At 46.7% G+C, this 16,780-nt stretch overlaps 1 protein-coding gene across 4 annotated transcripts in view; it reads right to left on the bottom strand.

Annotated features, from left to right (window-relative positions):
- The window catches only part of RAD54L (RAD54 like), a 27,320-nt gene extending 10,540 nt beyond the window's left edge, over positions 1-16,780 (bottom strand). For 2 of the 4 annotated variants that reach the window (XR_003520853.1, XM_027599137.1), the window contains exons 1-8: positions 16,106-16,780; positions 15,914-16,000; positions 14,550-14,669; positions 7,117-7,177; positions 6,057-6,192; positions 5,554-5,623; positions 5,163-5,451; positions 4,815-4,939 (exon numbers count right to left, since the gene is read on the bottom strand). Coding sequence is in view for 3 of the 4 variants with exons in the window: in XM_027599137.1 (XP_027454938.1) it covers positions 4,815-4,939; positions 5,163-5,451; positions 5,554-5,623; positions 6,057-6,192; positions 7,117-7,177; positions 14,550-14,669; positions 15,914-16,000; positions 16,106-16,108 (891 nt within the window). In the remaining variant the exon portion in view is untranslated. Of the gene's footprint in view, positions 1-4,814; positions 4,940-5,162; positions 5,452-5,553; positions 5,624-6,056; positions 6,193-7,116; positions 7,178-14,549; positions 14,670-15,913; positions 16,001-16,105 lie in introns of those variants that run through there. The other 2 variants (XM_027599220.1, XM_035726931.1) reach the window with 2 other exon arrangements.

The following is a 16,780-nucleotide window of genomic DNA, read 5'->3' as shown; positions in this document are numbered from 1 at the left end:
GCCCAACCCAGAATCTACTGAGCCAGGGGCCTTCTGAATTGGTTTACAGGCCATGTCTATGCTGTCAGAGCTAAAGGGACTTAGGCCAGGCTCCTCCTTCCCTCACCCTGCAGAATCCACAGCTCACATACCTGAAGAGCCTCTCTCTGCCTCCCTCTGCATCTGTACCCCAATCTCTATTCTCCGTCACTCACCCCTCATACACACCACTGTTACTTCTCTCTTTTTTAAGGCTTTTTCAAGAAAGTTGTAAAGAACCCTATTGTCTTTCCTCTTTCCCCAAGAACCACATGGGCAAGATCAGGCCTGTGCCTCTTCCATCCGAAGTCCCCCATTTCAGCCCGTAGCGGGCAAGGCATTTGAAACACAACCACCCGTGAAAGAATGAACAAACAAGTCAGCATGCTCCCCCTCTGGTCAGCCTTGTACAATGCAATTAAACACAGACCCTCCACCGACCCTCCTGTCTCTAGAATCAAGTCCAAGCTCCTTAGTTTAGCACTTCTCAGTAAAGCCCTAGGTATCTTCTCTGACAACTCTCAACAGCTTGTCTTAGTTCTCCTCCCCACTCCTAAGGCTGGATTTCCTTAGGTCTCTTTGCCCATGCCATTCCTCTGCCCAGTTTCTCTCCCAAAGGCAAATTCCTCAAATGTCACCTCCTATGCAAAGTCTTCCTCAATGACCCCAGGCTGTTGGTCTCTCCCACTTCCACGCTCCTATGGCACACTGTGACATAATACCTGTTTACTGAATCTTTTCAAAGTGCCAGGCACTGTACTATTAAGAAGCACTTCCCTATAGTCTCTTCTATAATCCAGGTAACAATCAGATAAGTGGGAATTGTAATACCTATTTTAGAGAAAATGAAGTTCAGCGAGGTGAACAGTTATCCCAAATCACACTGGTAGAAAGCAGAACTAGGATTTGAACTCAGGTCTTTGTGATTCCAAAGTGTGGGCAGTGCACTCCCCTGCCGCTCATCTACTGCTATACATACTAGAGCACTACTCATACTCTACTTAATCTCCCCAGCTAGACAAGGACTTCTTAAGGCAGAGACCATGTCAGACTTGCCTTTATATAACTTGGTGCCTAGGACAGAGCCCCAAACAGAGAACTGCTCAGTAAATGTTTGTTGAATGAAATGAATGAATAACCACCACTGCTATTAAAGAAGAATTAGACCTGGGGCACCTGGGTGGCTCAGTTGGTTAAGCGGCTGCCTTCGGCTCAGGTCATGATCCTGGAGTCCCGGGATCGAGTGCCGCATCGGACACCCTGCTCAGCAGGGAGTCTGCTTCTCCCTCTGACTCTCCCCCCCTCATGCTCTCTCTCTATCTCATTCTCTCTCTCAAATGAATAAATAAAATCTTTAAAAATAAAAAAAAAGAAGAATTAGACCTAGAATTTTAAACTTTGAAAACGACTGGATGACTGGATGTTGTATACCTAAAACTAATAATGTTATATGTCAATTACATCTCAATTTAAAAATATTTTTTAAGACACCCAAAACAAAAAAATAAAAAACTAGAGGCTCCAAGCTCTAGCCCTGAAACAGAGAAGGCTGAGACTCTGGAGCCTAAGAGGGAAATGAAACTTGTGAGGAAATTACCCAAAAGACCCTAGGGAAATAGGTGTCAACAACTGGGTCCCTCTCAACTGAAGCTCCCTGAGGGCAGGCATCATGGGACCCCCAGGACCTGACACACAACAGGCACTTAATAAATAACCCAATAAATGAACTGAGCTGACACAATATCCCTGTGGGTCTCTGGAAGGGAAAGCCAATCCCAACTCCCTATGGGAATACCCGGGCTCCAGACCCACTTCCTCCCACCAACACCCAGAGATTTTTTTTTTAAGATTTTATTTATTTATTTGAGAGAGACAGACAGTGAGAGAGGGAACACAAGCAGGGGGAGTGGGAGAGGGAGAAGCAGGCTTCCCGCTGAGCAGGGAGCCTGATGTGGGGCTCGATCCCAGGACCCTGGGATCATGACCTGAACCTAAGACAGACAATGAAAGAGACACCCAGGAGCCCCCACCCAGAGATTTAAAACCCAAACTCTGGGGTGCCTGGCTGGTTCAGTCAGAAGAGTGTGCTACTCTTGACCTCAGGGTCATAAGTTCAAGCCCCATGCTGGGTGTAGAGATTGCTTAAAAATAAAATCTTAAAAAATAAAATCTTTCTTTTTTCTTTTCTTCTTTTTTTTTTTTTTTAAAGTAGGCTCCATACCCAGTGCAAAGCCCAAGGCAGGGCCTAAACTCACGACCCTGAGATCAAGACCTGAGCTGAGATCAAGAGTCAGATACTCAACTGACTGAGCCACCTAGGCGCCCTAAAAATAAAATCCTTTAAAAAAATAAAAGCCAAACTCTGGCAACTGAGCAATTCAAACGTTTGGCCAGATGAAAAGTTGTCAAAGCTCTTATTAATAAGCTACTGCTGAATTTCTGTTCTGGCAGGGTTCTCCACGTATCCTTTTTAAAAACAAAAAATGATACCATGATTAAATACCACTTTTCTCTCTGAAACATGAGCCCTACGAGTAGCATTCTTGTTTTTTATGCATTTCCCCAGCATGTTTCTTCTGACTTGCCATGTGTTCTAGATCTTATAAAAGAACATATATGGGTCTGGAGAAGGCACACATTCCTCTATCCATGCCTAAGCCACGCTTCCTACACCAAGTTTTGTTATTATATCCAAGGCAGTAAGGGATAAGAGCCAGGTCTTAAAATCTCAGGCCTGGGTTCAAGTCCCAGCTCACTAGGTCCTGGCAGAGGCAACTGGGCAAGTCATCACACTTCTCCTAACCTCCAAAACTGAGATGATGACAACAATGTCAATCCCTCACCTATTCATATACTTTACAAAACACTTCCATACATCTCTCTTGATCTGGACCACGTCCTTTTCAGGTAGACCCTGTGCCACCCACTCACTGTATGGAAGTGACAGTCTCCGAGCAGTCTCATCTACACAGGCTGCTTACAAGAAGCAGAACCAAGGCTGAGCCCAAGTCTTCTGACTTGCCCTAACTCGGATTACTGTAAGGACCAAAGATTTTGTACACAGAGTTATTATGCAGCACTTCTGTGTGCCAGAGAGAAGCATCAGCTAGGAGGGAGCATCGCGGATGCTGGGAGCATGAAAGCCAGGGGTGGCATCTTCCCTTTCCAGGATCTGAATGGGACAAAACGACAAACTCCTCCTAGAGTAGGCCGACTGTCTTTCAGGACTGGCTTCCTTGTGTCTCTGACAATTGACAAATTGCTGACAAAAAAAGGCAGATGAGTAAAAAGGAGGGCCAGGATGCTGTAGTGTGGCAAGAAGCAGCCTAGTCCCCTCTGCCCTGCAGAGTCAGCTTGCAAAACAGGACAGAATGAGAAAGAAAAGAAACACTACAGAGCAGAAGAAAGTCTAGATGGGCCAGGGCCCTGAGCTCTATAGGGTTATCACACATATAACCCACCCCAACCTGCTAAACCCTTTACTTTTACCAGAAAGAACAGCCCTTTGAGCTGTCACAGGTTGGTACACATGTCAGACAATGATGGACTCTTTATTAAGGACAAAAGCCCAATTGGGAAAGAGATCCTAACTAGCAAGCATGGCATCCCAAAAGTAAGCCTTTCTTCTCTGTAACCTCCCCAAAAGTCCCTCAGATAGTGAGCTAACCTGTAGTTCCCAGAGCATAGTCAGGCTTGCCAATCAGTTGACAAACGGGGCCAAGTCTTTCAGCCATCTCTCCACTAAAGCCCCAGGGGTGTGCAAAGTGGCCTTCACTCTTCCCAAGAGGTGCAAACAATAGTAGCAGCCTCAGCATAGCCAAACACCCTGAAAACCTGGAAAATTCTTTATACCGGGAAGTTCCCAGCCACCCTGCCTTTCTAGGTAGTAGCACCTCTACCACCATTCATGCATAGTGGTGGAAAAGGCTAGTAAGTAACTATTACCACATTTCCCTTTGTCCCAGAGAGTCAACACAGACTACTCTAAGGTGTATGGACTGTCCACACTGGGCTTTCCTACCTGTGTTTCTGTTCACATGCATCCCCCCCAGCCTACAACAAAAAAAAGTCTTATGACAACTACCAGTCTTATGAACATACCAGGCACTATGATAAGAGCTTTCCCTCATTCACCTCATTTAATCCTCACAATAATCCCATGAAACAAATGATTACCCCACTTTACTGACTCAGAAACAGAGGCTCAGGTGGTTAAGTGACTTGTCCGAGATCATTTCACTGTAAGTAGAAGAGCCAGAATTTGAATAAAAGTCTGACTCCAGAACCTACTCCCCTAAACACTACCGTGTCTCTCCACCCATCCAAATCCCTCTCATCCTTCAAAGTCTTTCCCTGGTCTAAGAATACTATCTAGAGGCACAAAACCAAACCTCACCCTCCTTGGAGTTGCAAGCACCGCTTAATCCCTATTGGCAGATTTGGTGTCAAGGGCTCTGCCTCTCACTTGCATCCCCTAAGGCAACAAATTCTGTCCTTAATATTCCGAGAAGACTGGGGCGCCTGGGTGGCTCAGTCAGTTGAGTGTCTGCCTTTGGCTCAGGTCATGATCTCGGGGTCCTGGGATCGAGGCCGTGTCAGGTTCCCTGTTCAGTGGGGAGTCTGCTTCTCTCCGCCACACTCATCCCACTCATGCGCTCTCTTGCGCTCTCTCAAATGAATAAATAAAATCTAAAAAAAATTCCCCAGTGACACACAGGCCTTGGATGGCAGTTCTTAGTGAGGAGATTTCAACACTTTCCTCTACCAGGACTCACAGACTGCTGAAAGTCAAGTACCTCGTCACATATGACCAGCCCAACACTCCCTTTCTGGAGGACTCCAACATGAAGGCGGAATGTCTCATAGGAAATGATGAGGATGGGAGAAGGCACTCGGGCTCCACGCTGGTTCATGAATCCTTCTACAACAGAAAACACGTGAAGGGAACAAATCTTAGAATATCTTAAAGAAAAAAGTTTGATAGTTCTTTAATTTAGCCTGGAAATAACCATTTCCACTATTTTGCATGGGAATTCTCTTCTACCCCCTCATTGCCCTCAGCCTGCTGCCCATCAGAGAGCATACACACAAGGAAAGAGCAGGTTACATGGAAGAGCACAGCCAACTCTGTTAAGGCTCCGTACCCAGCTTTTGGTCTATCTCGTCCTTAGAGCCTCCGTCAATGGCCAGAGGTTGGATCCTCCCTCCAAGCCATTTCCCAACTTCATTGTACCAGTTCCTCACTAGGCTGGAGGGTGACACCACCATTGCCTTGTCAATTTCTGGTTTGCACTCTGGACTCTGGCGCAAAAGTGTCCACATCAACGTGATGCACTGCAGCGTCTTGCCCAGGCCCATCTCATCAGCCATGATGCAGCCGTGGCTGCCAGGGATGCGCCGGCTGGTGACACACTCCCACAGGAACTTCACTCCCTGGGGAATAACAGCACTCAGGCCACTCTGGCATCCACACTGCTGCTGCCCCAGGGATGGCAGTCTCCCAGCCCATACCTCTTTCCCCCCAACCCCCTTTACCTCTCTCTGATGAGGCCGCAAGACCTTACTGAGGATAGGATCAACAACCACATGGACAGGGAGTTTTTCCCTGAGGAAACACAGCAAAGAAAACATGGAGCTCAGATAAGCACAAGGGTACGCCCTCAGGAAGTCGTGTCCTGCTAATCCAGAGGCCGCTGCCTGAGAGGGCCTTCGTGGCCTGCTAATCAAACCATAGCAACTTTTGCTCCAAGAGTTAGAAAGTGAGGAGAGGGTTCCCTATGTCATCAATCCCTCCTGCTCCCCTGAGCAAGCTTGGCAGGAAGGGTGAGGAACCTCCAACAACTGGACATGCCCACAAGCTTCCCCACGCACTCTCCTTCCCCACCTACCCACTCTCTGGATGGTGATGCAGTGGTCATGACAGCACTCTGAAAACATGCCAGTCCCAAGGAAAAATCACACCACAATGCCCTCTGCCCTTCTAGGTATGTGCACTTAACAGAAGACCAGACCTGCTCAAGAAATACCAATGTACATACTTGTCAAGCTTCAGCTGGTCATGGGCGCTCAGCAGGGGAGGCTCGTACAAAACCAAGGCACCTTCTTCCAAGGGGTCATGGAGGGCCCGGCGGACCCCAGCCCTTTTGAGGCCCAATGCCCGAGAGCCCAGAGGACCTAGAAACCAACAATCTGTCACCTGAGCCTCTATATTGAAGAGATCAGCAGGACCAGCTCAAATGCCTATCCTTCACATACCTTGTCCTAAGCTTGCATATGACCTTCTCTCTCCCAAAACCCAGCTGCGCACCTCTATCTGACCATTATCCCAGTCTGCCTCAGATCAGAGTTCTTCCCATTTTACTTCTCCCATTTAACTATAAACTTCTGGAGGGTTGGGTCTTGTTCATCTCAAGTCAAGCCTGGAAAGGTCTTGGGCGCCTGGGTGGCTCAGTTGGTTAAGCGACTGCCTTCAGCTCAGGTCATGATCCTGGAGTCCCGGGATCGAGTCCCACATGGGGCTCCCTGCTCAGCAGAGAGTCTGCTTCTCCCTCTGACCCTCTTCCCTCTCGTGCTCCCTAACTCTCATTCTCTCTCTCAAATAAATAAACAAAATCTTTAAAAAAAATTTTTTTTAAATAAATAAAGCCTAGAAAGGTCTAGAACCCAAAGGGGCCCTTCAAGACAGAGAGCTCTTGAGAGTTGGCCTCCTCCCTCCCCAGCCCCAGTTTTAGCACAATGCTATGTCCTACACAGAACCCAGGTTTCATTCAATCTGAGTGAATTTAGTAGCATCTCATTTCTGAGGTTGACTATCTGAGGCCATCAGCCACCTGGGCCCACCAAAAGCTTCCCAAGCACTGGCATACCCCCACCCCCCAAGAAGATGAGGGGCAGTTAGTCATGGCAGGCCTTGCTGAAGCTATCAAACACAGCCTACATGCAGGCTTCTAGAGTGTTGCCCCCACACACCGTCACCACTGGCCTGGCATCTTCAATTCCAAGGTAAGCATGTATTTACAAAAGCAGAGGTTTTAAATTATTCAGATACATTCACACATGACTGATTCAAAAAAAATAGGAAAGTATCCATTTTTTTACCTTGATAATTTGGAATGGGGATTTTAAAAGGCTTTGACAAAATGCTTCGAATAAAGGCTTCCTAAAAACAAAAAGAAGAAACAGGGATTTAGGACTGATTAAAGAGGTTATGGGATAATATTTTTACAAATGCAGTCTAAAATGCCTATTTAGGGGCACCTGGGTGGCTTAGTCAGTTGAGCATCTGACTCATATTCAGTCAGGTCATGATCTGGGGGTCATGGATTGAGCCCCACATCAGGTTCCGTGTTCAGTGGAGTATCTGCTTGAGATTCTCTCCCTCCCTCTCCCTCTGCCCCTCCCCAACTCGCACCCGCTTTCTTGCTCTCTAAAATAAATAAATCTTTTTTTTAAAGATTTTATTTATTTACTTGAGAGAAAGTGAGTGAGCACAGCAGGGGGAGCGGCAGAGGGAGAGGGAAAAGCAGGTTCCCCACTGAGCAGGGAGCCCGATGCAAGGCTCGATCCCAGGACCCTAAGATCATGACCTGAGCCGAAGGCAGAAGCTTAACCGACTGAGCCACCCAGGCGCCCCTAAAATAAATAAATCGTTTTTAAAAAAATTTAAAATAACAACATGCCTATTTAAAGATAATACATTCAAGGGCACCAGGAGGCCCGCTTCTCCCTCTCCCACTCCCCCTGCTTGTGTTCCCTCTCTCGCTCTGTCAATTAAATAAATTTTAAAAATCTTTAAAAAAATAAAAAATAAAGGTAATACATTCAGAGCGTTATATTTTGATTACATCTCACTCAGATGCATCTAGAACATAAGGAGAAGTGCTCCAGGGCGCCTGGGTGGCTCAGTTGGTTAAGCGACTGCCTTCGGCTCAGGTCATGATCCTGGAGTCCCGGGATCGAGTCCCACATGGGGCTCCCTGCTCAGCAGGGAGTCTGCTTCTCCCTCTGACCCTCTTCCCTCTCATGCTCTCTATCTCTCATTCTCTGTCAAATAAATAAATAAAATCTTAAAAAAAAAAAAAAAGGAGAAGTGCTCCATATTAGGTTATTAGGTTTTATACAACAGCTTTCATCTTTGAGGCTTTACAAAGATTCTACAAATACTCAGGGACAGCAGAGTGCCACTGGCAAGTGCCCAGCCTCAGTCGTCAGCCACAAGGCTTAAACCCATTCATTCAGGAAAGGCCATGCCAGCAAGAACAACTATTCCCTAGGGTACATCACCTTTTAAGAAAGCACCACAAACTTACCCAACCTCAGTACTAACAGGGAACTCCAATATTTGGATTCAAACACTCTCCTCCAGGACTCCATCTTCCCAAACATACCTCACATTTCTTTTGTCATATCAATTCTGCCTACTACATCTAATTTCCTACACTGGCCTCCTTGGGAACTCACCAGACCTTCAAAAAGTAGTGGTAGTAGCAGTAATAGGAACAGTAGTATTAGTAAATATTAACAACAACAGCAAAAATGACAACAGTAATGATGACTAACAGTGTATACCAGATGCAGTGCTAAGCACTCAAGATGCCCGCACTCAGACTGCCATTGAATCCTCACTACCAGCACTAGGATGTCCATGTACTATCGCTGGTATCTCCATTTTACAGATGGGTGTATGGAGATGGAGTGGTTAAGTCACTTTCCCAAGTCACAGGGCCATGATAGGTGCAGGACTTTCCTCATTCCAAGACCCTTACTTGTAACCAGTGGGTGGTATGGCCTCCTAATCCAACTGTTTGACTACAGCCATACGCATCAGCCCAGAGTCAGCAGCTTCTTGCCACGGGAAGGCGTGAGAGAGAACACGAGAAAGAGGACATGAGAGGGCAAACAAATGACCAAAAAAAAGCAGGTGGGCCAAGGGTAACAAGAAGCAAACATACATAGGTCCTAGAGAAGGGTGGCCTTGGTGCCTCCACCTCAGAGCCTACAGGAAGCCTCTGTGTCAGCACCTCAGCCTGGAACCAGCACTGGGTGATGGCGCTGGAACAGAAGAGCAGGCAGGGGAGTCCCGAGCACCAGCCCCTGAGCCAACTCTGACAAGCCCATCAAAGCTCTGGCCTTCTGGTCTATCTATCCCTGAGCTCTGTGGGGAAATACTATGGCCTGTGAACCTCAACAAAACAAGAGCTGAAACCCAAGAAAGCAAGGAGAAAACAAGAACAGAAACCCTAAAGGTAGTTTTAATGGGAATACATTAGTGGAAAAAGAAATAATGAAAACTATTCCCCTCAAGCAAAAAGATAGTTTAATAGGGAAAAAAGCAAACCTGTCTTGCCCTGAAATTTTTACTTTTATTCTGACCCATTTCTATAAAGATTACAAATTTCTAGAAACTCAGTGTACTGCAAATAGGAAAAATATAATGAATATATTTGACAATCTCCTGGAAGATAGAAAAAGAATGTGGAGAACTGAACTTCATCACACTAAATAACATGATGGGGGGATTCAGAGAAAGGCCCAAATTATTTGTGTATTTCTTTGCAGCTGAATAAAATCTTGTACTATTTTTAATTACCATGATTATTATAATTATTAATAGCAATGATAATGAGAAACTTGTATATGAACAATGCTAAAGCAAAGCCACCCTTAAGTCAAAGGAGGAGAAAAGGATGGAGTGCCTGGTGGCTGCTGGTTGAGCATCTGACTCTTGATTTCAGCTCAGGTCGTGATCTCAGGGTCTTGGGGTCAAGCCCCCAGCATCGTATTGGGCTCCACACTCAGCAGGAAGTCTGCTTCTCTCCCTCTCCCTCTGCCCCTCCCCCAGCTCTCCAATGGATGCTCTCCCTCTCATAATAAATAAATAAATAAATAAATAAATAAATAAATAAGAGGGAAAGGAAGGAGATGGATTCTAATTTTTTTTTTTTTAAAGATTTTATTTGACAGAGAGAGACACAGCGAGAGAGGGAACACAAGCAGGGGGAGTGAGAGAGGGAGAAGCAGGCCTCCCTCCCGCTGAGCAGGGAGGCTGATGCGGGGCTCGATCCCAGGACCCTGGGATTATGACCTGGGCCGAAGGCAGACGCCTAACGACTGAGCCACCCAGGCGCCCCTCTAACTTCCTTTCTAATTTGGCTTCAATTCTAAACCTGAAATATTAAAGTTTTTTTTTTTTTTTAAGTAATCTCTATACCCAACATGGGCTTGAACCTATAACCCTGAGATCAAGATTCTTATGCTCCACTGACTGAGCCAGCCAGGTGTCCCCAAAAAACTGAAATATTATTTTCAAAATTGGCAATACAGGCTAGATTTGAGGCTCTGAGTAGCCAAGAATTTATGCTCCAGATTTAAAATGCAAGACTTTGAACTGCAAGGTTGTGCAACTAGTGTGGAAGAATGTGAGCATACCCGGCCAAAAACATGAGGGCACAGCCTACAAGACTTGCAATGACCAGCCTCCGGGAACCTGGTCTGATTAAGACTGGCAGAGGCAGGGGAGAGAGCATGTTCTCACTTTATTTAGTTACTGCAAATTCATACCATCCCTTCTTTCTCATAAAAGAGGGAGAGCAGGGGTGCCTAGGTGGCTCAGTCGTTAAGCCTCTGCCTTCGGCTCAGGTCATGATCCTGGGGTCCTGGGATCGAGCCCTGCGTTGGGCTCCCTGCTCTGCAGGAAGCCTGCTTCTCCTTCTCCCACTCCCCCTGCTTGTGTTCCCTCTCTTGCTGTGTCTCTGTCAAATAAATAAAATCTTAAAAAAATAAAAATAAAAAGAGGGAGAGCATCCCTCTTTCCCACCAAGGTCATAGCTTCCCTCTTCCAGAGATTCACTCTATCAGTTCTGCCTGATCTCTCCTATATCTCAACCTCTCCCTCTCTCTCTCTACTAGCTCTCTCTCACCAGCATTTAAAACATGCTTAACTCTCTCCTATTTTAAAAACAAAAATTCCTTTGGGGAGCCTGGATTAGTCAGTTAAGCGTCTCGATTTCAGTTCAGATCATGATCTCAGGGTCCTGGGCTCAAGCTCCAGGGGGATGGGGGGGCATGGGGGGGCCTATGCTCAGCGAGGAGTCTGCTTGAGATTCTCTCTCCCTCTCTGCCCGCCCCCCATGCACACTTGCTCTCTAAAAAAAACCAAAAATTCCTTTGACCGCTTTTATCTCTACCCCTTCAAACTTCTAGAAAGAGTATCTCCCCTTTCTAATCTTCCACTCCTCTGGAATGACTCTGGCCAAGATCACCAATGGCCTACATAACCCTAATTCCAGTGGACATGTTTCTATCCTTATCTGGCCAAAGCTGGCCACTCTTTCTTCCCAAATATTCTCTGCGTTTGACTACCATGACACCACTTTCCTACTATTCCGCCTCTTTAGGACCTCATGCTCAGTCCCCCGAGGAGCTCTTCTTTCTCTGCTTAACTCCCTTAAAGGTAAGTGTTCCTCGGGGCTCAGGGTTGCACCTCAGCTCCACTGACTGCACTCACTGACACTCCAATACACTTTGGAGGGGTCAAATATCATCTCTATGCTAAGGACCCCAAATCTATTTCTAGTCCCTACTTCCCTCCTAGGTTCCACACCTACCCATATTTGCAACCATCCCCAAACCTAGATATCCTATCCTACAAAACTTCAAACTCATCACATTTAAGGCTAAGTGCTCTCATCTCCAAGGCTGCACTATATGATTTTTGTGGGCCTGAGGCACTTTTGCCTTTAGGGTCCCCTCTATCTAGAACACCGCCCATTCTCTTCACCTGGCTGACTCCTCCTATCCTTGAGGACTCAACCTAATCAACACATCCCTCAGATTCAGGTCTTTGACCAACCTCCAGACTGTGAGACCCCCTGTTGTAAAATCCCAACTGCACTTGCACTTATGTCATATACTTACATAGGACAACTTGAATGAATCCTAAATGGAAAGAGTCCCACAGAACTACACATTTTTTTTAAGATTTATTTATTTGAGAGCAAGAGCATGCGTGCAGGGGGAGGGGCAGAGGGAGAGAGTGAATCTCAAGGAGACTCTTCGCTGAGCGCAGAGACTGAGCGCAGAGACTGATCGCACCACCCTGAGATCATGACCTGAGCCGAAACCAAGAGTCACTTAACCGAATGAGCCACCCAGGTGCCCCATACACACCATTTTTTAATAAGGCTTAGTAAACAATTAAACAATGTATTACTTAATGAATTATATATAGTTCAACTATCACAAAAGCAAGGGATGATGAAAATAATTCAGGTCAGTGGTTACCGGTCAGGATGGGAAGAGGGATTATGACTTTGGTGATGTTCTAGTGCAGGATGGTGGGTTCACGGGTGTTTATTCTGTGTTTTCTATTTCACATGTTATACACATATTCCTTTGTATTTATCAAGTATTATGTAAGAATGTTTTAAAATGTTTGCTGAGGGGTGCCTGGGTGGCTCAGTGGGTTCACTGTCTGCCTTTGGCTTGGGTCATAATCCTGGGGTCCTGGGATTGAGCCCCACATCGGGATCCCTGCTCATCGGGGAGCCTCCTTCTCCCTCTGCCTTTGCCTGCTGCTCCCCCCTGACTATGTGTGCACAAGCACGCACTCTCTCTCTGTTAAATAAAATCTTAAACAAAATTACATTAAAAAAATAAAAAATATTTGCTGAATGCACAAATAACCAATATCCATTACATATTGTTATCACCTTATTCCCATTTTTCCTTCAAAAATGTCCCTGTAAAAACAGACTCCTGCATCTCCCCCGCACTTGACACCAGATATGTGGCACTTCCACACACAAGCAATTATTCAGCACTGCCTGCGTGTCCTACAATTTAACTCAATCCTGACACTATCCACCTGGAGAGAGTATCAGATCCCATAGGTTAGGGCTCCGTCCCACAGGACTGCCTCTCCCCAACACCTCAATCCCAAATCCAGGTTGCTCCCTGTGCTTCGGACCAATAGGCTATAAAATGGAGGGTCCAACACCCTCCTGGGATTCAATTACTTTTCTAGAGCAGCTCGCAGAACTCAGAAAAAGTTTACTTACTAGATTACCCATTTATCACAAAGGCTACTAAAGGATATGCAGAGCCAGATGAAGAGATACATACAGCGAGATCTGGAAGAGTCCTGCGCACAGGAGTTTGGGGTATGCCACTTTCTGGCATGTGGATAAATTCTTGTTCACCAACTCATAAGCTCTCCAAACCCTGACCTTTTGGGGTTTTATGGAGGCTTCATTACATAGGCATGATTGATTAAACACTAGCCACTGGTAGGTTGGTGCCCCTGGCAACCAGCCACCAAGGTTAGTTGCTTTACAAATGAATCTCATTAACATAAACTCAGGTGTGGTTAAAAAGTTTTTAATGGATAGTAAAAGACACCTTTACAGCTTTATCACTTAAATTCCAAAGGTGACGCACCTGGGGGGAGGTACCTGGGGGGCGGTCTGCCTTCAGCTCAGGTCATGATCCAGATTTAAAAAAGAACTGCAAGCTTGTGCAACTAGTATGGGAGAATGTGAGCATCCCTGGCCTAAAACACGAGGACACAGCCTACAAGATTTGCAATGACCAGCCTCCAGGAATCTGGTCTGATAAGACTGGCAGAGGCAGGGGAGAGAGCATGCTCTCACTTTATTTAGTTAGTGCAAATTAAACCATCCCTTCCTTTTGATAGAAGAGGGAGAGCATCCCTCCTCCCCACCAAGGTCAAAGCTTCCCTCTTCCAGAGATTCACTCTATCAGTAAAATCTTAAGGGTGCCTGGGTGGCTCAGCCGGCTAAGAGTCTGCCTTCAGCTTTTGTATCCGGCTCCCTGCTCAGCGGGGAGTCTGCTTCTCCCTCTGACCTCCCCCCCTCACCAGCTCAGTACGCACGTGCTCTCCCACAGGTAAATAAAATTAAAAAAAAAAAATAAAGAAATTCCAAAAGTTTTTGGAGCTCAGTACCAACGTCCTCAGAAAGTTTGGTGGAAAAAGCTTTGGTGAAGCTAAGCAGATCTGACTACTCTGTAATTTTGGGCAAACTACTTAACCCCTCGGAGACTCAGCTTCCACATCTTAAAAAAAATGAGTTATATGAGATAATGCACAGAACCTGCCATAGTAAAGATTATGTTGGATTTTACTAGTGGAAATACGTGGAAGCTGTAGGACTCTGATACCTCTTAAAGCCATATGCTAAGTGAGAGACTGAGCTGGCATGAGGATCCTGGTTCCAACACCTTGCCATGGCCTTTCCTTTTCTATACCGTCATGTCCTCAGGAATCTGAGCCACCTGAGATCTGGAGCCCAAATAACCATAAACAGGAACTCCAGGTCAGGCACACATCTTGAAGCAAAGAGGCCAGGCCCCTGAGGCTGTAGGCAGATCCAAAGCCTCCACCAAAGTCTGTCTGCTGGCTCCTCTGTAAAGCACTGAGGAAGTCTTCAGGGGTAGAAGCCTCCCTAGACAAAACAAGAAAGGTGCCTCCATAGGGCACACACATTCACCAACAGGTTGCAGTTCTGACTTACATGTTGACTACTATCCAGACAGGGTGGCCGATTGGTTAGCTGAATCAAAGGTTTCCGAAAGGGAGACAGGAAACACTCCTGGCTCTGGGCCCCACTGCTGGATTTCCGTTTCTTGGGAGTCTAGAAGAGTATTGGGGAAGGTAAGTCAAGTCTGGAAGACCACAGAGCTCACCACAATGGCAACTAACATTTAAAATGCTTATTAAATGCTGGGCACTGTGCTAAACTCTTCACATGTATTATCATGTACCATCTTCACAGCAATCCTATGATAAATGTTTATTATTATACTCACTTAGCAGGTGAGAAAACTGGAAGTTAATGAGGTTACAGAACTTGTCTAATCTGAAGACAGGCACTCAATGAGGTGAATAAAGTGAGCCAGTCAGCCCACACCATGGCAGTGAGTCACTAGCACTCAAAGGGTTTTCAGGAGTAAACAGCACCATTTATGACCCAGCTGTACCAAGTGCTGCCCCAAGTTCAAGTCTGAGACCCATGTAAGTAGCAAGAGGCAGCCTTGTCCCTCATAGGAAGAGGAGCCCCCTGCACACCAGCAGTGGTGCAACTACAGAGCAAGGCTCCACGGAACCATCAGGCAAGCTTGTAACAGCTTGCCAAGGTATTTGAAGCTTCAATGATCCTACAAGAAACACCTGAAACAAACACCAGCCCCTTCACCCTTCATATACAGGCCCTGCCCAAAACTGCCTTCTAGACCTTCCTTAGCTAGTCCCTTTCTCCAAACTTCCAGTGGCCAAGCCCTTACTTCGTGAACTGCTCTTTCTCTCTGAAGTATATGCTGTATTATCCTATTGATTTTTGTATACACAGGTCCGATCCGGTCAGCCCCAGAAAGCCTCAATAGCGGAAACAGCACAGGACCAATCCAAAGTCCAACATACTGCACTTGAGTATTAGCAGGGACTAGATGGGCACCACTCCTCTAATCTAGGCCCAAGTGAGCTCAGAACCCTAAGGCAGGCCCTACATACTCTACTGTTTTGTGATATTGGGCAGGAGATAAAAAGCAAAAGAGCAGACAACTAGTTGCCATTGGGAAGCCGTTTTATTTTTCCCAAGGGAGCCAAAAGGCCCAACCCAATCTGCTCTTTTGCTTTGGAATACCCCTATCAGAAAAACTGAGGCTATATTAACTTCTAGTAAGCACCTTGAGGACCAAGATTTTTTTTATCTTGTTCAATGCCTGACACTTGGTAAGCACTAAGTAAAAGTTTACTGAAAGAGGTTTCTGGAGGTGACCAGGTTCACCCATGTAACCCCAGAAACCATGTCCAGGACTCCTTTCTGCTCAAACAGCCCTGCATCCTACCTGTCCCACCCCTGGAGGGCAGGGTACTCACCAATGTCCCAGGCTGCCAGTCTTCATCATCACCAGATCTACCTTCCGGTTTTCTCTTGGCCAGCTGGCTAGGAGCTAAGCTCCTCCTCTGTAAGGGGAATATGGAAACTGAGCACTTCCAGAGATCCCGCAGCCTAAACCCATTAGACCGAGACACAAGGCTACCCACAGTCTCCCTTAGGCCCATACTTACCATCCTGGGCTCAGAATCATAAAACGTCAAGTACCCATCAGCCAAAGATCAAAGGCACCCAGCAGCTGAGAGTGCAGAACCACGGCCAGCCGGTTAAAGCAAGCTGCTGTATTATTGAAAGCATGGGCTAATTAAAGAGGGAGCATGGATGGAGGGAATCCAGCTAGGGGCTGGAGTTTGGGCCCAAACTGTGAGCGTGTCGGTCGCCAGTCAGTCTAGGCGGAAGAGCAGGCCAAAGAGGAAGTATCCAAGCAAAGGTGAGTAAAGATTTGGGATGGGGAGGGGGTGGGGGAGAGGAAGATGGAGTACCAGACTGGCAGAGAGAAGTCGGGCAAGTGGTCCCAGGTGGACGTGATGGCAGGAGGTAGTTGCAGGAGATAAAAAGAAGTCACAGGCCAGGGGACAGGGGCCGGGGTGAAAATCCGAGGCGTAGGGAGAGCGAGGCGCGGAGTTCGAAGGGGTTTTTCCCAGGTCTGGAGCCCGGAAGCCAGGCCCGGACTGGGGGAGGTCAAGCAGGGGACCAGGCAGGGCAAGTAAAAGACCCGGGCTTGGGAAGGGAATACCAGGAAGAGCTGGAAACAACAGCAAAGTGAATCCGGGCCCTAGCACTGCCGCTCCAACCTTCCTCTTCCCAAAGCGCGCGTTAACAGCCGCCAGGAGTCCCCGGACCCGCCA

Source organism: Zalophus californianus, chromosome 4, assembly GCF_009762305.2.
Source record: "Zalophus californianus isolate mZalCal1 chromosome 4, mZalCal1.pri.v2, whole genome shotgun sequence".
Taxonomy (NCBI): Eukaryota; Metazoa; Chordata; class Mammalia; order Carnivora; family Otariidae; genus Zalophus; species Zalophus californianus.
Note: the sequence above shows the minus strand (reverse complement) of the source record. Positions and strands in the feature narration are given on the sequence as shown.